At 47.6% G+C, this 20602-nt stretch overlaps 1 protein-coding gene across 1 annotated transcript in view; it reads right to left on the minus strand.

Annotated features, from left to right (window-relative positions):
• Positions 1-20247, minus strand: part of USP28 (ubiquitin specific peptidase 28) — a 20700-nt gene extending 453 nt beyond the window's left edge. Inside the window, exons 1-24 of the mRNA XM_010295330.1 lie at positions 20179-20247; positions 18706-18838; positions 17395-17506; positions 17074-17236; positions 16084-16170; positions 15123-15260; positions 14609-14682; positions 14084-14160; positions 13549-13697; positions 11254-11381; positions 10988-11083; positions 9996-10175; positions 9083-9297; positions 8768-8838; positions 8215-8443; positions 6570-6773; positions 5878-6017; positions 5499-5684; positions 4470-4565; positions 3304-3482; positions 3131-3209; positions 2664-2743; positions 1425-1548; positions 389-587 (exon numbers count right to left, since the gene is read on the minus strand). Coding sequence (XP_010293632.1) covers positions 389-587; positions 1425-1548; positions 2664-2743; positions 3131-3209; positions 3304-3482; positions 4470-4565; positions 5499-5684; positions 5878-6017; positions 6570-6773; positions 8215-8443; positions 8768-8838; positions 9083-9297; positions 9996-10175; positions 10988-11083; positions 11254-11381; positions 13549-13697; positions 14084-14160; positions 14609-14682; positions 15123-15260; positions 16084-16170; positions 17074-17236; positions 17395-17506; positions 18706-18838; positions 20179-20247 — 3208 coding nt within the window. The remainder of the gene's footprint in view (positions 1-388; positions 588-1424; positions 1549-2663; positions 2744-3130; positions 3210-3303; positions 3483-4469; positions 4566-5498; positions 5685-5877; positions 6018-6569; positions 6774-8214; positions 8444-8767; positions 8839-9082; positions 9298-9995; positions 10176-10987; positions 11084-11253; positions 11382-13548; positions 13698-14083; positions 14161-14608; positions 14683-15122; positions 15261-16083; positions 16171-17073; positions 17237-17394; positions 17507-18705; positions 18839-20178) is intronic.
• Positions 20248-20602: the final 355 nt, after the last annotated feature.

A 20602-nucleotide genomic window follows, 5' to 3' on the forward strand; every position in this document is an offset into this window, starting at 1 on the left:
TCCCAGCACGAGGCGCGGTACTGGCTGGCGAGTCCGAAATAACTCCGCGTTTCAAGGCCACACTCGAATACCGACTTCGCATTTGAACGAAACGGAGCACGCGCTTTTGTAGCTGGACGTTACGGCCTGTAACGTCTCAGCCCTCGGCAGCCATCGTCTGGCCCTTTAGCGCAAAAGGTGATTAAATTCTTCTATAACATAAACCAGTGGCTGATTCAAACACGCTTCTCCTCTCGCAATCAGAAATACCCGAGCGTGCTACCGTGCAAACGCCAGGAGTTTAAGGAGGCGTTTTGAACAGTCCCTTAATTCCCCTTCTAGTTCCGATCTAGACACTGCCCTGCCCACAAACAGCAGGAAACAGGTAACGCAGGTGGCCGTTCCCTACCGTCCATGTCTTCTCGTCCCAAATAGGAGCACCAGCGGTTTCTCATGACCTCGATGGCATCCAGGTCCTCTTTGGAGATCTCGAAGTTGTTCATGAGGTGCATGCAAGGGATGATCAGCTCGTTCAGGATGCTAATGCCCTCTGCCACGCGAGCTTCTTCACAACTTACGAACAGAGATGCTGCCACCTCGTTCAGCTTCTAGGGGAGGAGGGAGAATGAGGGGACAGACTTGTAAAAAGCAAGCGCGGACCTCAGATCATCAGCGTGCCGTCGGGAAAGGCAGACGGCTCAGCCCCCTTCACCGATGGCCACGCAGAGACGCGAAGACTGACAAAACCAGGCGCCAGGTTCTGGCGGCACAGCCGCCTTGAATCACAGGAATGGCACCACAGAAAACAAGCTGCTAAATATATGTATTTATATACGTGTATGTCATTGACTATATCTATGTACAGAGTACATATAGGTTATTCACAATTCTGGTTTTAAGGTACCAAGATCCAGATTGGCCTTTACCCAAACTCCCCGAGAGCCGTACTGCACATTCTGGCGCTTTTTCCCAGATTTCCATACTACTGCTGGTACGCGGTGACGGGCAGAAGCCACGGTAATAGGCACAAGAGAGACAGTTACACCGGCCTTGGCAACCACGGAGCGTGAATGAAAATGAAATCTCGTTTTTATGCTCCCCCCCCCGCCGTGGAAAAGGACATCATCTCTCGCTCAGAGAGAGAAAGCCATTAATATGAGAAATAAACATCGAGGGGGGAAGGAAACAAGCCGACAGAAAACGATGCAACCACCCAATTAACAACGCAAGCGCCGAGTTAAAACCCAAGGGCGTGCTCAGCAGCATTCTCTGACGACGCGGCACGTTAATTAAGCGCGCTCCTAAAAGGGGACGTGGTACGCCCCGACTCCCCGGGCGACGCACGCCGAGCGGCCGGTAAGTGAGCTGCGGCACAGGAGCCGGTGTCACCCGGGCTGCTCCCTCCCCTCCTCTCGAGAACAAGCGTAGAGCTGCTCAGTACTAACCAGGAGACACTTCCTCCTGTACAAGGCAATCAGTGATTCGTTCACTCCTCGGCTGGTTCCTTTCATCAGCAGCTTGGTGTTGCTTTGGTAGGCGTAGACCAGGTAGGTGAGCGACTCCTGGTACCTAGGAGAAGAGTGTCAGCCCTCCAGCCCCTGCCAGGGTCACAACGGCAGCGCCGCCAGTCGCGTCAGCTCAGGAATCACTTCCCGCTCGGCCTGAATGGTCACTAGCATCAGGCCCGACAGGAAAAACTTTACTTCCTTGCCAAAGCATAAAGGAACAGATGCCCTAGGTCAAGTAACTAATGTCCCTTTTTGCCCAGCGGGCCAAAGGAGCATCTTAGGAAGAGCCCTTTAAAGCCAAGCTTGCGTACAACTTGGCCCGAGCGTGAACGCCGGCGTTGACGTTTTCTGTATTGCTCCGGGACCTTTGCACTTTGAGAGAGCCCTCAAAGAAGCGCAGAGGGCAGGTTTTTTAGTTCCCTTACGTGCTTCTAGCTTCCTGGTGAGAAAACATTGCCGCTGACGGGGATTAGGTCAACTCGGGGCAGCTCCGACTTGCTCTTGCCCAGCCTCTTGTCGATTTGCCCACCCGAATTTGGTGGTTCGTCATTGCTAACCAACTCAGAATTCAATTCTGTCTCCATCTGTGAACAATTTCTGAGAGCCGGCTTATTTTCCGGATTGCAAAAATCACTTTTCAAATTACAAATCTTGCATAAAATGCCACTGTCCTTCTCCACACTGCACTCCTCATGTAAAACACGGGTTCTAAAAGGAGGAAGGAGGAAAACGAGGCCCTTTTAAAATTCTTAAGAGTCTAGAGAAGTCCAGAGCATTGTGCTTACACAAAGTATAACATCCAATTCGAGACAGTTTAATTCTAATCCCGGAGTCTGAAGAGCAAAAGAAAGGATGGCAATCATCCCTGCAAGCCCATCTCTGGAAACGAGAACGTAAAGCTCTCCTCCACAGAAGGAGCAACGAGGGGAAATGCCAAGAAATTGCGTCGGACACCTAGCCAGTACCTCAGCATAATATTTTAACTGTTAACCAAGGTTGAGTGTGGCTTCAAGAAAGGGCTATTAGCAAGTCAAAAAGAAAGCCCCGTTGGCCTCAAATACCAGACTGAACGCGAACCGGCCATCGCGGGTCAGAAAGACGTTGTTCTGTCAAAGTGGCCTCTACTCCTAGGCTACAGCTTATCGTGTCCAAACACAACAATTAAAAGCAACTTACTTTCCATTCTGGTACAGCTCCAACCCCGTCAGCAGGTAAACTGACACCTTGCGAAAAAGGCTGTAGTCTTCGTGCCATCTCTGTTGAGGAGCAGCAAAGGAAGCAGAGCGTCAGCTTCACCCGCAACATGCACGCGCGCTCTTTACGTTCCTTCGCAACTCAAAAGCGTATCAGATTTTACCCTCTGGAGGGTATAAACGTCTCTCCTAAGCGACACATCGATCAGCTGAGTCAGCTGCACAGACACTCCTCAAAGCTCGGGAGATTCCCGGTGCGTGCGTTCTCCCTTCCAGCACCCTTCTGCAGACACACGCTTCAGACGGCAAGGAAGCTGCCGACAGGCGTGCCAGCGACCGCTGCGTTTGCTGGCGCGGCTCCGCGCTGCACTCCCCGTTTCCCACGTGCTGCTTTGGACAGCACCTGTGGTGACAGTGCGAAGGGCGGAAGGCAGCGCTCCGGTCCCTTACCTTGTACTCCTCCATGTCGACGTCGTCGGGACCAATTTCTCTCAGCTTTGCTCGCGCTACCTTCATAATGCTAATTGACCTGCTCCGGGTAAGCAGAGATGAGACAAATCAGAACAACGGCCCCGGCTGCCTCCAGGTGGGAAAAGCCTCGTCTCGGAATCCACGGCACAAACCTTTCATCGTAGCTGAGGTTTTTGTCCGCGAACTGCTCAAGAAGGGTCCGTTCCACCACTTGCTGGGGAGCGTTGTTTTGCAGGAAGTAAACCAGCACGTGTTGCAGCCGGGCGTCGTTCTGGGGGGTCGGGGTCTCTTTGGCAAGCAGGTAGAGCCGGGAGTACTCCTCGTGGAATGCCTGCCAACGAAACACATGCACTAACACGTCCGCTCTTCTGCCCGTTGGGAATGCCACGGCAGCCGATAACGAAGCTTAAACCTGTCCTGTAACGATGGGGTTCCCGCGGGCGACACCCAGCCTCCGCCGCTTGGTTATATTCTAGTGGTGAGCGGAAGCCCGCCAACACCTGGAACTATAAGCAAAAGGCATCCACACCGAGGCATGCCACACGCGTGACGCGTGCGCTTTTCAAAAAGATCTGAATGCCCTCCAGAGAGGGGGGCATAGAGCTGCCCCAGGCAGTTTTGGTAATGCTCTTGCAAGTGCCAAGGTTGTAAAAATCGATTGCAACACGCTTCTATCTGTAGTAAGGTGCAAGAGAGTATCTTGTGATTTATATTGCTGCAGATTAACAGGTGATTTCTCCCACGTGGCATTTTTAGTTAAATCTACCTGCCTGTAAAAAATCTAACACCAGCCTCAATATTCAGCAGTGCTTATTCTTTCAAATCCCTCTGTTCAGCACCTACATTTCTCGAGGACACATTTTACAAGAGAGGTCACAGGAAGCGTGCGTGTTCAGGACCTAAAAAAAAAAACTTCACGAGCGCAGCTTTATTTTCTGACGATCACACGGAGGACCTAGACAACGAATTCTGAAAGGCACGCAAAGAACGTCTACTTTTTGTTACCCAGATCGAGACAATTGCCAATACTAAAAGAATAAGCAGAATAAACAGTGAAAAGTAAGGGAAAAAAAAAAAAAGTTGCTGTTTCTCCTGGGAGGAGGGAGTTCTTACAAGCTCTACAAATTGTCTAGAACTGAAGGACTTGTTGTCACAATAAGAGAGGAGAAACAGAAATGCAGGACTGAAAGGCCATTAACTAGAAGAAAAACTGCACGCATCGTTCCCTTCACATTCCTGATATGTCAATATAGCACAGATTCTTCATTCTGTGAAAGCAGATATCCATACTATTGGATTTAGCAAACAAATAAGATACCTTAACAAGCCCTGCTTCAGACCCATCTCGATCAAAGGTCTGGCGGGCTTTTGCAATAGCCAGGATGACACCTTGCATGGCTGGACTCAGCATCACCTACCACGAAAGCAGGAAAACAAACATAGACAAGAACAAGGAAAACGGTCACAGACAGGGAAAGAAGAGAAAGCATGGTGAAGAATGGAAAAAAACTTTCAAAAGAGAAGGTTTGAAGGAAACTGTATGAATACAGGTGGAGTAAGCCAGAGCTCTGATTTACTTGTGTACTACTTACTCCGTCTATCACATGCACTTTACATGCAGGGTTGTTGTTTTTTTTAAAGCACTTAAAGGTCCAAAGGCTGGTCACTCCAAGCCTTGAGTTTCTAAATTCAACAAGTGAGAACGTGAAGCACGCCAGCCATTACCCTCTCTGTGCCCCATCCAACCTTCTTCAGCAATATAAGTAAGAGAGCAGTGCCTATGGCGGAGGAGTTCATTGTGCCAACTTCATACAAGCGTCTATTAAGGAGTAACGGTCTTGGTATTTGTGTGAAATCCAACTGCATGCGTGAAAAAGACTGAACTTCCAAAACCCTGCCCGAGTATGTATGAGTGCGGTTAGAGAGTCAGAAGCAAAAAAAATCAGTAGCTAGGGTACCGTAAGTTATGCTACTAGCGGTTAATACCTTTGAGGGAAGGGGCGAAACGGTAACTCAAGACAGTGAAGAGGCTTGTCAATAAATTAATACAGCTAGGATCAATTCTGACATAGTTGCGCCAGCACGAAGCCTTAAAGGAACAAGGTGCAGATCTAACGATGCAACGCTTTTACAGAGCTGCTTGTCTGACGGCATTTAGAAATGACATTACTAAACGATTTGGTCTGGCCGCCTTCATTTCCACAGCGGGAAAACGTACTTTGTAAACTGTGTCGTTTCCGTGGCAGACTAACGGCTGCACCCAATCTTAGGAAAGCTCAAAGCCAGCTAGCTACAAAGTTATAGGTTAATGACCGGCCGTAATTAACCCCTGCACTGGGATCTGTACCTCCTCATTATATCCGTCTGCATCGGATCTAACGGGAATCTTCCCCACGCTGGGGATTTCCACTTCAGAGACCTGTGAGCTAGTTTGGGCAGCAGACTCTGTTTTCTTAGCGTCCTGTGGTTGTTCTGCCTGAACTGTAAGAGTTGTTTCTCCCGGTTGGGCCTTCCTTGGTTCTACCTCCTTGGGCTGTGGCCAAGAAGAAAAAGAAGAAAAAGAGTAAGAAAAAAACCAAAGCAAAATACAGGAAAGCAAAAGGGGACCGAGTTAAACGTGGCACAGCCACAGAATTTCACAGAAATGGGAAAAGCAAAAGGTCTGTCGAGAAGAGTAATACAAAGACAAGAACGGGCTGCTTCCTGGGCCGGGGCTCAGCTCCTACCTCGCAGAGAGCTGCCTCAACGCCGTTCTTTTCATAGGCGTCGGCGGTGTTTGCAATGGCCTTGGCAGTCTGCTCCTTGGCGATCATGGCGTGTTCAGAGGACAGCGAGCGCACGCTCTGCTCGCAGACCGAAGCCTGATCTGTCAGGACAGAGGGGTGGTATTAGTGAGCAGGAACTGCAAGACTTCTTCTCCTCTCTTGTTCTAAGAGGTTTTGTAGCTCGCCTATGCAAGCTTAAACAGCTGCCGCATTCATCCCAGAGGGCAAGGCATTGCACCGTGCGCTTGTGCATGCCCCTTTTCAGTGGGTATGGCACACGCCATCAGGGATCGCCAAGTAACGCTTTCCCACTCCAGAGAACAGCACTTGAACATTTTCCACTCGATATTTATGGAGGTGGAAAAAAAAAAAAAAAAAAAAAGATCCTGGAAGTGAAACGAGATTAGCCCGTTATGATTAAATGAATGGAAAACAGCATTTCTGGTGACAAGCCTGGAAGGACGCACGTGCAAAAATAGTGGAATAGCCTTCCGTATTGCCAGAGCAGAGCCTCCACCAGCTGCCTTTGCTACTTCATCAACAGTTTCTCTAAATCTCCTAGGAATTTATGTGAGGCTCCAACACAGTGGTATTTTTGACCGGCTGGCTGTTACTGGTTTCAACATGGTTTGCAAATTCAGATGTGGTACTACCTGGTCCTGATTCAGAGGAGAGGTCCTGCGATTCAGAAGCAGCCGAAGGCTCCATCTGAGGAATCTTGCAAGATTGCTCCTCCTCCCACTCCTCTGCCTCCTGCTCGAGTCGCCAGTTGTCCTCCTGGATGTAGTGTCTCAGCTCTGGGGACAAGGCTTCGACTTCCTTCTGAAACTGCCCAACCTCCGAGCCATCATCCTTGTCTGGAAGGAACGCGGGACGGGCGTATAACGGAAGACACAGTAGCAGGACACCACCGTTAGAAACTAAACAAACAGGCAGTATTACGGAAAGCCACAACCAAATTGGCCGAGGGATAAATGGGACCCCCCGCCCCCCCCCAACTTTCTACTAGCTTTGTAATTTAAGATGATTCATAAGCAGAAGTGCAAAAGACAAATCTACTGAGTTATGTGAAACACAACCCCGCTTTGTTCTACCACGGGACGGCATTTATCACAGAGAAATTCCAGAAACGGTGGCTGCTGCTGCAGTAGGTCAGAAACGCGTCCTTATTCAAGGGCTGCAATCGTACAGCGAACAGTATTTAAACCGCCAACAGCCAGAAAATTCACACTTCAGCTGGAAACATCACATCTACAACACTACATAGCGTATAGTGGTAGCGAACTGCACGGATTCCATAGCGTGAGTGTCACGCTGGCATTTCTCAGCACTTTTTAGACCTACTTCCATATACAGTTTCAAAATAGCACAAAGCCCAAGTAGTATCAGCTTTAGAGAAGCCTTAAAATTTATCAAAAGCAAAAGGCAGTTCTCTGCACCAGATATTACTTGCGCACCCAATTGCAAAAGCAAAGCGTCTTTAAAAACCAACAAAAATCGCATGAAATAGGAGGAAAAAAAAAAAAAATCATGGGTTCATTTCAGAAACGGAACTGTCAGAGGAAGACGGACAATGAACAACCTCCAGATCCTCATCAGCCACATTTAGCAATGAACAGAATGACAGTTCTCCATTGTTGCTTTCTATTTATTACATCAAAATGAAGCATGCATGAAATTATTAGGTTCTTCTACAGCTGTTTGCCATGTATAGTGCCACGTGCACAGTAATTTCTCCACATAACTATTTATACGTTGGCACTGCAAACGTACTTGCAAGTCTAAGCCACCGTTACCAAGAACTCATGCGCAAGGAAAGGCTGGGTAAAAAAAGAGCCCCTTTTAGCTTCAATATAACAGCATCACTAAAAAACAAGCCAACAAGTCAGAAATCGTGATAAAAAAAGGGGGAAATAAAGTAGGAGGCGTTTCACGTGCCCTCATAAAAGAAACACTGTCATATAAACCATCTAGAGAGTCGGAGTGAAAAACACCAGCAGTAGATGCATGTTGAAACTGGCAAATGGGGAGCTTGAATATTTATACGCATTAATAGTACATGAAGTACTGCGCCTAATCTCAGCAGTACGGTTCTTTCTTCTGTTTTCAACCCTATCAGGGACTTAGAAAGGAATCGAGTACGGAGCAAATTATTGCACTTCTCTCTGCGGTGAAGTTTTTTGTGCCCTCAGAAGGCAACCGTGCCACAGAGAAGCTGAGGAACGTAACCATCAGGCAGGTTAGAGAGACAAGATAATACACAAATGCCTAATTAACCAGCAGTTTTGGCTCCAGTACCTGCAACAAAGCGGGACACCTTATCGCTTATGTACATCAGGCAGTAGGCACTGGCATTCTTCAAGCCTCCAAATGAATCTCTCTCCAATTCTTCCCACGATGACTCTGTCACCGAGATGTCGTTGTATTTGAGCCAGCTCTTTCGAGGCTGGTCGTATATGTAGGCCCAGTAGTGACCAGCATTTGCTTGCCCTTCATGTACCAAGACGGCGTGCAGACGATAGGGAACCTGCAAGTTCACGCGGACATAGATTTCAGACGTACTTTTAGTAAATTAGATTTGTCTGACCTCCGTACAGAAACTGCAAACACGTTCGTAGCTGTAGCCTGGTACAAGACTCTTGATACATACCGTAGATTTCCTGCTACGCGAGAACTGACCGTTAAGGGAAAAAGCAACACAATTTTCACAAAGAATCCTTTCTCTGCTTCGTTAGAATACTGGCATTTTTTAAAATACAATAAAGCGGGCAACTTCAACTGACAGCTGCTAACAAAAACCAGTATCGGCGACATCCGTTTTAGTATGGCCTCGCGAAGCCGCGTTTCTTACCTGCTGGAGGAGAGGGTCACAGTACATTTGTTCAATGGACAGGTTGATGCTGGCAATAGACTCCTTCAGATCTGCCAAGAACATCACAAATGAGAGCAATACATAAAAGTTAAGGACTACTCAGCAGGCTATTCTGGTCCCTTTCACTTCAAAAAGTTTGAAGCCGTGCAGTAACTCTCAAATAATACACTTAACACCAGACCCGAACCGTGCACGGGATTATTTGTAGTTCGGGATACGTGCCGCTGAAGCGGCAGAGGGGAAATCGGGCTGGCATTCAACAGGAAAATCACATCAAATGCGTTTGGGGCCAACCTCGCATGTCTTGTTCAATCTCGTTTCTCCATCGCTGCAGACACGTCCGAACAAGGTTCAGCTCTTCCTTGGAAACCACGTGAGGAGCTGGACATTCAGACATTTCTGCCAGCGAACCGGAAGGCTGGAGCGGCGTTCTGGATTTTTGCTGCGGCGAGGGATTTGCCAAGAAGAAAGCTGCGTCTTCAGTCCTACTACCCTTCCTTTCTAGTACGCTGCAAAGCAAAATCCAAGAGTAGTGGACAGGTTTCTCAATCTTTCTCCTGTTGGTTTTGTGTTTTTGGTTTTTGTTTTCTATTGGGGGAAAAGAATACGAAATTGCAAAGAAAAATCGCTCCAGAGCCAGAGCGGGATTTCCCTTCTGGGATGGTGCAAACGTGAAGAGAACAAGTACATTGAAATGTGCTGCTTCCTTAACAGACCAAACTAAAATACAGGACAAATAAAAGCTAAGATTCTCACCCAACTCTCTAAGTACAGATCCACAATGAGCAATTCTAAAAACTCCTTCCTTTACTCCTAAGAAACTCATGTATTTACTCAGCTTAATTTAGAGTGTAAACCAACCAGGCTGGCCAGGTTTGTAATAATCCAATATCGCAGTAATTTACTGGTTGATGAAGCAAAAAAAATTAGCAGTCTAACCAAAAAGAGCACATAATTTACCTCAGAATTGCTGCTTAGACAAGGCGACGCTTTTGGAAAAGGAGAAAGACTAGATGCAGCGCTATATGGAAACGGAACCGAATTACGAGCGAAGTAGTGACTGACTTCTTGCACGGGCAGTCACACACTACAGCACCATGCCCACGAGCGCCCAGAAAAAGAATCCACTTTCAGAATGCAAACCGGGAGCGTTTAGCGGAAAGGCAAAGCGTCCTCCTGCGAATTCTGTTTATTTCTGCCTACTAACCCATCCGGCTGGGCAAGCACGTCCAAAACGTGCGGCTCGGCTTGGGGCTGCAGGAGCGTCGTCCGAGAGCCCTGAGCGGAAGGAACCACCGCGGCTGGCTTTGTAGCGATGAACTCGAGGACATACTGCAGCATGTCGGGCAGCGGAAAGCGGGCAGGGCCGGAGCCGTATTTCATGTACCTGCAGAAAAACGCAAGCTGTTGCGTTAACGAAGGAACGTGGCCGGTTAAACCCGAGGGGACAACAGAAGAGCAACGGGGGAAGAAAGCTCCTGGGTCGGGATGGAGATGGTTTAAGCAGCGAAGGGAGGAGGGGGAAAACCCAGGTGGTGCAAAGGGATGCAGCTCACCACCTCCCACCGGCTCGACCTTGAAAGCCCCGCGGCTGTGGGACGCTGCTCAGCAGCGGCCGAAACACTGGCGCGCTACCTATCTGCGCCGTTCTAGTCACAAAAAAAAACAAGGCGCAGCACCAAACCGGCTGCTGCGGAGACCATTCGCTCCATCTCAGAGCTGTCATTTTAAAAAGACAAACTGCAAGCGAGTTCGATGCTGATGAAAAGGACTTTTACACAAAGCACCTGGCACGTGAAATCTTCTGGTTGTCCGCAAACCGGGTCTTTCCTACCGATTTCCTTCCTTGCCCGATAAATAACGCCAAACCCCAAGCCGGAGGGGACCTCTAATCTAAAAAAATAACGCAGATTCTTTCTCAGGTATTACCGGGCTTCCTCACCGAAACTTGCCAAGGCAGCCAACAGTGACAACTGTGCTATTTAAAGAATTTATTCTTGTAACAGCACCAGTAATAATCAGAAACCACCAAAGCCACCAGTTTGTTTTTAAAAACACTTCTCTGAACAAACCCGGTTCTGTTTCTCCTTGCCCTACAAGCGTCTCTTCTATCGGAAAGCTCACTTAAAGGGAAGCATTTGCACACTTCCACAAGGCACAAAAAAAAAAAAAAGAAAAAAGCGCGAGCTGACTACTTACCTTTCCAGTTTCTGCTGCAGAATCACCATTTTCTCCTTCAGTCTCTTCATTTCTTCTCTCTTCATCTGAATAAGCTCTTTACTGCAGTAGAGGTACCTAAACAGAGAAACAGAGTGCCCCGCCACGTGAGATTTGTTTACTTCCAACACCCACAATCTTGCGTCAACATGTCAGAACCCTTCCTTGCTCTCCCATACGAGCTTTTCAGTGTCTTTAATCACAATAAAGCAACAGCTTTAAACGTACCGTGCAACAGAACAACTCACCTGTCCATATAAATAGTCTGGGGAAATTCTAGCTTGGTGTGAATTTTCTCTGGCTGTCCTAGTGACTGGTTGAACTCAAATCGGGAGAGTTCAAAGGTCAGTACTGGCGGCAGTTTTGTAAACCAGCGCTGTAACAAAAGCAGAAATGCCCCCAGAGGGACTTGTTTTAAGATGACTGCTAAACGGCACATTTTATGCACTGATCCTAAATGATTTTAGACCGATCCTACATGTCTGTCTGTCTGCAAACACCGAATTAGTACCTCTGCTGTTTATGGAGTGACTAGTGAGAAAGACCAATTTTACGAGATCAAGATTTCCCCTTCCATTTTACATTTTTACTGTGAAAAAGCCTCCTAATAGCTTCCAGAAAGCTACTTTTCATTGCCTGATACATCCAGCCTGATGGATTAACTAACAGCTCCAGCACCGAATTTTACAAAATCGGCAGACACTACGCAAACTCTGGGTGCCAGCTAAGAGCCTCCGAGAGAGTTCTTTTCCAATGTACATCGCATGCAACGACGAAGAACAAAACAAAAGTCCTTAAGTGGTACCCGATTCCTTATCCTCTCTCAGTCGACTCACAAACTGTTCCATTTGTGAATGTCAATTTGAGATTCAGAGAAGACAGGGGCTTTCTGTGCGTTTCGTACACCGTTCCAAAGAGCCGTGCCGAAAGAAAAATTCTCCCTTGAATTTACACTTCTCCGCTCATTCCCTTCCTGCATTCTCAAACACTTCCAGCATCCACCGCCGGAAGTTTCCTTCACCTACCTCAGCCTGGCACCACCCCGACTGCTCGCTGCTGGGCTCAGGACGAGCACGCTAAGCTCATTTTCCTTTGCAGGATTCCTGTCCTATGTCCTGCCACAATAAATCTGCCCCACACCAAAACGCAACAGCACATTTTTAGATATAAAATATTTCCAAGGAAGGCAAATTTTTTTTTAATTATTTTTAAAAAACTTTGGAAGGAAACGGCCAGGTAGCAGAGCTTTTTGAGAAGCAGCCCAATCTTCAGAACGAGAGCACATAAACACAGAGAAGGAATGATTTACACACCTATTATCACGGAGAAACGTAAGTTCTCATTAACCCCACTGATGCTTTGAGCTTCAGTACACTCACCCACGTTCTCCAAAGACAAAATGCACCTTATTCTCTATGTCCCCTACCATGCAGTCCTCTAGCCACGACATCCTAGGGAGTGGAATTAAGATGCACAGTTTTTCCAGTCAGATTTCTTAGACATAAAGCCAGAGCCTTTTCCTTCTACCTGTACGAAGAACAATTAAAACACCTCCACGATCAGTCCGATTTCCCTTATGTTTCGGAGAAGGATGCGGAGGAACTAAAAAGCTCGGATTGAGAAGAACCTGCCCGATTAGCTCCCTACGTCCTTTTGCCTCTGGCACCATACCAGTTTCACCTACACCTGCTTGTCAAGCCATGTGCACAGCTTCAGGCCGGAACTAGGAAAACCAGAAACAAACATCTGAGTCCGGAGTCGGACAGGGCTTACCTGCCCGAGACTCCATTGCTCCTTTGCTGCTTTAAACACATTTTTCAGACGCTCTCGCAGAACTGAAATACCTTTCCCTGCCCCCCTACGCCAGTCACCTTTGCAAATTTCTCGATCTTACTGCCCAGCCTTTCTCTAAGCTAACTCCTCAGCTGCACTTACGCGTGTAGGATGCCGAACGTAATGGTGCTCCTTCACTTCCTACTTTGCTGCAGCTAAGTATTTTATGATTGGTTTGTGATTCGTGAGATTTAAAAAAAAAAAAATAAAAAAAAAAAAAATCAGCACAGTCAGAAGAGAAGAGTGAAAATGAGAAGAAAAAAAACACACACTGTAATAGGGAGAAAGATACAAATTCCAAATGGCATACCATAGAGTTAAGCACTGTACTTTTACCCTCCGAAAATATGGAGGCAGTGGTTCTCCCCCTACTCAGGTACAGGTAGGCTTCAACAGAAAGAGAGAGACTTTATCACACTTGCATCAGAAGCAGATGTTTACCTTTTTAATTTAAAGCAAACTCCTCAAACGGGTTACATAGGACAACGCATCTTTACAAATAAGCCAAGGCTTAGCGTCTCATCACGTAACGCCAACATACATTTCCGCGAGATTCCAGGTATCCGGAAAACATTTTGTGTTCAATTCTTAAGGAACATTTACAATCGCTATTTAAAGTTATCAGAATATACTGAGACCCCCCTGCGCTCTGTGTGTTGCATTTTTATGCAGCAGGCAACCCAAAGTTCAACAAAAACCGTAAGACTAACCTCCTGTCCATACTTCACTGACTGAGATGCTGTCGCCTGATCCATCTCTCCCTCCACCATGGCTCCTTCCAAGCACTCATTCAAGTTTCGATAACCATTTACCTGAAGGGGATACTGACCGAAGGTTTCGATCTTGGAAAAAGTATTGCCTGGGTGATGGGAACGACACAAAAACCGTGAACTAACTTAAGAGAAGGAGCAATGCCGGTTACCTCGAAGGGTTTGCTGTCAGCACCAGTCAGAGGCGTTCGTTACTTGCAAGAACTGAACCGCCTATAGCTGTACCCACGTCTGTCAGGGTAAGCCTCCTCATAAACAAGTGCTTTCAATACGTGTGCGCTTGCGAGTATTTGATGCTTTTGGAAGACAGGCCTTATAAACGTTACAGCCAATTTTATCCAGAAGACTATTTGCAAGTTTAAAGAACTAGGCAATTGCATCAGGCACGTGCAACAAATCCTGTGTCGTTGACACTGCGATAAATCAAAACACTCAACGGAGTTAAAAAGCGAATCTAACCAAACCCTTCACTCACCCTCATGGACACCCTCAGTCAAGAAAGTCCCGTAGAAAAGCTGTACCATCGGGTTTTCAGATTTGTCCCCAGGGCTCCTGTTTCAGCAAGAAAAAGCACACATTCACTTGCAGCTGTAGGCTGCAAAAAAGCCCCAAGTCACAATCTGAGCCTTTGCTTGGGAATCTTCCTACAGCCAGAAGTAAAGTTTTCTATCCCAGCACAAAATACAGAGGAAGCTTCTCATCTGTTTTCACACTCAAAAGCACATTATAACACTTGCACTGGCAAGAAGAACAAACAAACAAACAAACAAACAAACAAAGTTAAGGCACTACCTTTTGAAATGCAGTGCCAAAACCCCAGACCTTTCATGTACATCAGTTCTGTTGCATTCCCCTAAAAAGCTTATTTGGTCTTATTTACTCAGCACTGAATAGAGTCCTACGCTTATGTACAGGAAACGTAGCTATAACACTTCATAAGTGTCTGAAATCTGTTTCTCCTCAGTGTCAGGTCAAACTCCCGAGATGACAAACAACTCACTTGAGGTTCACAGCAAGCTGGAACGCATCCTCCAGCCAGTCCAGTAGTTTATGTGTAAATTCACTCACATCTTGCTGGAAGAGAGACGAGAGTCGAGAGTCAAATGTTATACACCAACCAGAAAGCGTTTTCACCGTCTACCGGCTTCACAAACCTAGTGGAATACAACCCGACTGGTACTGCTGTACCTACCCAGTGGAAAGAAGTGTGAAACCGAAGCGCTGTGCTGATTTAGACCGATAATGAACGTTCTGCTCATCGGAAAACTAGATCGGAGGAAATGACTGTGATCGCTACCCAACCACCCAGATGGCACCGGGTAGAGCGCCGTTACGCTGGCGGTTTAATTAGCGAGCACGTACATTTCGCCTAAATGACACAGGGACAGCTGCTTGTCGGGTGACAAACATGGGAAGAGGCCTCGGAAAGTAACAGCAGGATGAAGCGAAACAGGATTGCCGCGGCTGCAAGTGCTGTTTCGAAGAAAGCAAAAGGCTTTTTAACGCGGTTTTACCTGCTGTTCTTCAGCGGATCTAAACGCATCCCTCAGGAGTTCCAGTGCTGCAGAAGGGTCTACAAACTTACGACGTGTCCCCAGCATTAAAGCAAACAGACACTGAAGTTCTTGCATGAATGCAATATTTCTTTTTCCCTGCATTGCAAAAAGAAGAAAAGCCAAACCCTTCCCGCAACTCCGAAAAAGCAGCATCTTAAAACAAAGATGCTACAGAATACCGCACGCACATACCTTAAGGGGTAAGCTAACAACCAAGGAAAGAGGTGGCATTAAAAAGGACAAAAGCAGAGAGACATGCAGTGTCGTTTCTTGGAAGCAATCCGATCTCCCAATGGATGCACAGGACCAAAAAACGTAACCGAAACAAAACCTTTAGAGAACAGGGTGCCAGAAGTAATAATTGCTAAAGCAGAAGGCAAAACCTGGCGAATTTATTAATTTATTCTGTCTGCACTTTGGGTTTTTTAGAGCACACGTGAAAGCAAGTAAAGCAAAGTTCCTTAAAGGGCGGTGGCCACGGGCTACAATAATATAACGAGCCAAGGGTAATTCTACGTATGCCTTTTTCTCTAAATATTTTCTGAGCACCTTCTGCTGACTGCGCTCAGAAGGTACGAGGGCTAGAGGGACCTTCAGACCGGCTCAGATACCAGTTCTTCCACGGCGCTCGCGAACAAACGAGCCATCTGGAGCTACCAAAGAAGTTTTATGGGACAAATTTCTCCCCGCACCGCAGTGAGAAGCTGCAGAGGAAAGCTTTTACGAGAAGCCTCAGATTTGTTCCTGCAGTCGGAAAAGGATTTCCCAGATTTGTCTTTAACGTAGCCTGACAATTTGAAAGCCAGTAACACAGGCGCAGGAGTCTCAGGTGGCCCCAAATTAAATCTGCTCAGAGAAAGAGCAGAACAGTATGTCACGAAAGAGGGAAACGTTACAGCTTCACTCGACGAAAACTTACCGCGCGACTACGGCAACTTTCAAGCACGTTTTGCGGGAGGGAGTACCCGAGGACCAGCCTCCGAAATTCTGGCAACTGGAAGAGAGACTGAAAGCAAAGGAGAGGTAAAGACCAGTCAGCATCTGCAAAAATTTGACTCGCTGCAATGTGATGCCCCGTTTGACGCTCTTTTTTTACTGGATAGCTTTTTTGTTAGCTTCTAACTCTTTGATGGCGCTGTGTTACTAAATGAACATTTCCGAAGCGAGCAGTCTAGGTGCCGGACCAGCACGTTCATACCCACCAAAGAACAAAATCCCACCCGGCCAATTCCGGGATGCCCGTAACCATTTCCAGAAAGAGTATATTCTATTCTGCACAGGCAAGCTTCGAAAAAGCACCCAGGAACAAGTCACAGTGAGAAAGGAGCCCATTTCAAGCTTTCTTACTTCCTCTCAAAGCCAGAGACAGAGGACTGATTAACGTCTATCTGCTGATGCGAAATGGTTAGAAGAGGCGAATCTGCTCAGTTCCACTTACTGTTGTCTCTTCTCGGTTAGGTTATCACTAACAACATATGCTGCCTAGTTTCTTATTCGTTCAAGCATCGATGCCAGTGTATTCCATTAACTGGAATATGATACGCCGTGTATTATGGAGCCAACAATAACTGCAGTAAAATTAAATTATCAGTTCACTTTGCCAGTCAAGCTTCTGTCATTCAGCAGGCACCAAAAAACCTCCTGCGTGCGTACGTACACACAGATTATACGTATCTGTATCTATTTTTACTCGAAGTCTAGTTAACCGCCCTTTGGCTCTTTCCGTGCACACCCAGAATAAATCACAATCGGATCACGTAGAAACGGAGTCTCATCTGAGCACGGTCACATTCGCTCATCTGCATACGATGACCACTTCACGGAGCCGTTGCATATTTAATTCTAACCGAAACACGTTTGGACTCCCGAGACCGCGGCAACTCCGGAAGAACTTTTCTTATCAGATTACCTGTATGACAGCGCTAAACCAACAAGTATTTCCGATATTTTTCATTCCCACGGGCCAGTCGCCCACTCTCCTCCAGTCATTCTGCTTGGGGTTCTCTCCCCAGACTTCACAGCGTTTCCTTTTGGAGCGATTCTTGTTTTCAGCAGAATGCGCATCCTGCGGTCTGTCACAAAAGATGCACACCGTGTTGTGAAACACCCTCTCACAAAGGTTCTCGAGAAAACTACGGGAATCGCGCTCCCCTCTGTTTTGCAGTTATCAGCTGAAGAATCCACTTACGATACCCGGGGAAAACCACGGCCGATTTACAGACCCACTGACCTTTCAGCAGCATCTCTGTCTGCAGCCTGAGCTTTTGGCGATTCCAGCGGTCTGAAGGCGTCGGCTGCGGGGAGGTCGTCTCTGTTGTTGGGGATAAGTGCAGTAGCAACATCTGGAAGCGGAGGCAGCATTCTGATCAGTTTTCCACCAGCAGCGGGCAAACGTTTTCTTTAAAAGGCATTTCTAGAAAATGTTACACCTCACAAACATGATTCTTCAATTGACAAAGCAGTAATTTTCTAGCTCAAGTTTTAAACGCAAATCCTTGTAGTTTGGAACGTGCTACGGAACCCAAAAAGCCATTGAGTGGGCTGGATGAGGAGAACGGGCCAGAACATGCAGCTGTGTACAGCCCAGAATTCCTTACAGCCAAATTCAGAGCGTGAGGGAACATTTCAAACCTCTTGAAATAATGGAACGCGAACATCAGCTGCCGCTTAATACGTGTTGTGCCTTGACATCAGCATTGACAACTGACACTGTTTCGAGAGAGAAAGGGTTTCAATAAAATTGGCACAATCACACAGAATCGCCTTCCTTCACTCCGGTCAGGATGCTCAGGTACGAGTCATTTCATGTACTAGCTAGGCAGGAAAGAAGGAGAAAGGGAAGTGAGTAGTTCTGGAAGAGGTGGAAGCCTTACAGAGTGGGACAAAGGGCAGCCGCACGGTTCCAGGTGTTGCTTCAAAGCTCCCAACACAGATTTTTGTCACTGTGAACCTGTCCGCTGGTAAACACACTTGGGAAAGCTCCGGTTAATAGATGTGCCATTAGCAAAAAGGTTTAAAGAAACTCTTCTCAGCTACCTCAGGCTACAAGGAGGCTTTTTACACCGAAAGGCAGCAAACGGACATCTCACTTTTGCTGATCCCTGTAACATTTATAAAAACGTTTCTCAGGTAGTCAAACTGCTGGCTCAAACAACGTTTGAGGTTTCCGTGGAAATACAGTACCAAACACGAAATCTGCGTGCTCTGACAGCAGACGCTGTAGAAAGAAACATATGATCCCTGAAAGGGGTTCAGCTCTCTTTTTGGAGCTTTCCAGGTTGTCTGCATTGGCCGAGACCAACTTCAAAACGGCAACAGCTTTGTAACCGTGATGGGTCACCGGCAAACGCTATTAAACCACAACTCGGTCCCCTTCCGTCCAGATGTGGCTCTCCTAGTGGCGAGTACTGGCAAAATGAGATCGGGGCCGGGCAGGAGCCGGAGGGATTCACAGGTAGAAGCAGGGAGGACCGATACTTCCCCTTTCGGCTCAGCCCAAAACACGCGGAACCGTAAGGACGGGTAGAGATGGAGGACTTACTTTGTGGCAGCTGTTTGCCCACAGCGCTCCCTTCCCAAGCGGACGGCTCTGCAGCAGCCGCGTCCTGAGTCGGCTCGTGAGCGTGCTCCTCCGTCAGGAAGGTGACGGCTTCCATAAGGTCTCCATTAGCAGCCTAGCAGAACGATAGAGGGAAAAATCCATAGTGCCAGGGTTACTTTGTCTACGTTTGCACGACATTTAATGCGTCCGTGCTAGAGATAGGCACACTGCCACCAACTCGGCTTTCTCGAGCCGCAGGGCAGAGCTATCTGTTGGTGACAAGCAGTAGTAAAAAATTAAAATAACAAAGGCTTGAATTTCTCTGTCAGAAAGCACTTTGGCTTTCTTACGAGGGCAATACAGACTCCATTAGCTAATTTCATTTCCCTCGCAAGAGACTCGAGCGGTCGCGGGAGGTCTGAAGCGCGACAGGGCGCTTTGCCACCGGGAGAGACTCACAGGAATCAAACTCCCCATGCATCTCAAGACGTTTGTCTTTTACTCGGCTAGGGCTTTCTTCAGACCATCACCACGGGCTAAACTCCTTTAAATTTATTCTAACGCTTTCTGGACGTTACTTCTCAATGAAACGCTGAAGGATTTTTTTTTTAAACAAACCTCTTTGCCTATTTTCAGCACAGCCCGCAACCTGCTGCTACACCTCAAGAGGATGGACAGCATCTGATGATTCCAGACTGGTGTGGTTGCAGCCGGTTTAACGCTACAAGTTCTAAATACCGAGACATGCGCTACGAGGAGGAATCTTTCCAGGTAAACGTTGCTCCTCCCGAGGGCCTGAGATTCCTGCGTCCGTTCACTTTGGGGCAAAGGTGACTGGTCTGGTGATGGACAAGACAACGACCAGCCACAAACCTACCGATGTTATTGCAGCTGCCCAGAACTCCTGAAGCAGCTTACACGGAGAAAAACCTCCTCTGACCCACTAAATTTGTGTTTACCATAATGCGCGGATAACAGCCCCGTAGGAGGAAAACTTCCACGAAATGTTTACAGCGGTTTAGCACAGCACGCGCTGCCGCAGCACGGGTTTTGAAGGTCTACTGTTAGAAAAACGAAGGGTTCTCGAGTTAGCATGGGGCTTTTGTTTCAGATTTGGATGAGTACACACGAAGCCCAGAACTGCACGTTCCCCCGCCGACCCCAAAAAACGCTGGCCTCACGTTCCCGTTTGCCTCAGGGGTACGCCTGAACGAAGCTCGAGCGAGGGGCAGAAAAGCGGTGGAGGACCTACCCTTCACCTCAGACAGGAACCGAAGGATCCCACAGAGCGCACACCGTGTTTCACAGGCCACACACCGACTATTTTAGCGAGGACTAGCTCGTTATCAGCCCACAGACGTGCCAGCGAACATCCGACCCGTGCGTTATGTTTCGAGAGAGCCTGAACTCGCCCGACTTTTGGGACAAATTCAGAGGTCTCCTCTCCACAAAACAGCAACAACAGGCACAAACCTTTAGAGCCGCCTGAAGGAAAGCCGAATCTTGAATTCCTGTGATCTCTTTCAGCTGGTTTAAAAGCATTTGGCAATCCTACGTGCAAGAAATAAAGAAAGCTCGTGTGAAAAGGTGACCGGGACAGACATCAAGCCGTTTCTGCAAGGTGTGCCGAGGGCTCACCGGCGTATTGCTTCTTTCTTTCTTTTTTTACTGACAGACGGAGACAAAAACCCAGTCACGCTTGCCTGATGGTAACACCAACACCAGCTTCAACATGGCGCTCTATTTCCCCCCCCCTCCTAAAATTACAGACTAATGTTCAATCCGCCATAAGCTCACGAGCAGGCCCGAGAGGAAACGCCATCCCCGCTGTCGGATGCGCCGTACCTGCGGTGGGAAGGGGCACCCCTTCCCCCAGACAGCAGCGGCATGTGCAGCG

The sequence above is a fragment of the Phaethon lepturus genome, unplaced genomic scaffold (genome assembly GCF_000687285.1).
Source record: "Phaethon lepturus isolate BGI_N335 unplaced genomic scaffold, ASM68728v1 scaffold25999, whole genome shotgun sequence".
Lineage (NCBI taxonomy): Eukaryota > Metazoa > Chordata > Aves > Phaethontiformes > Phaethontidae > Phaethon > Phaethon lepturus.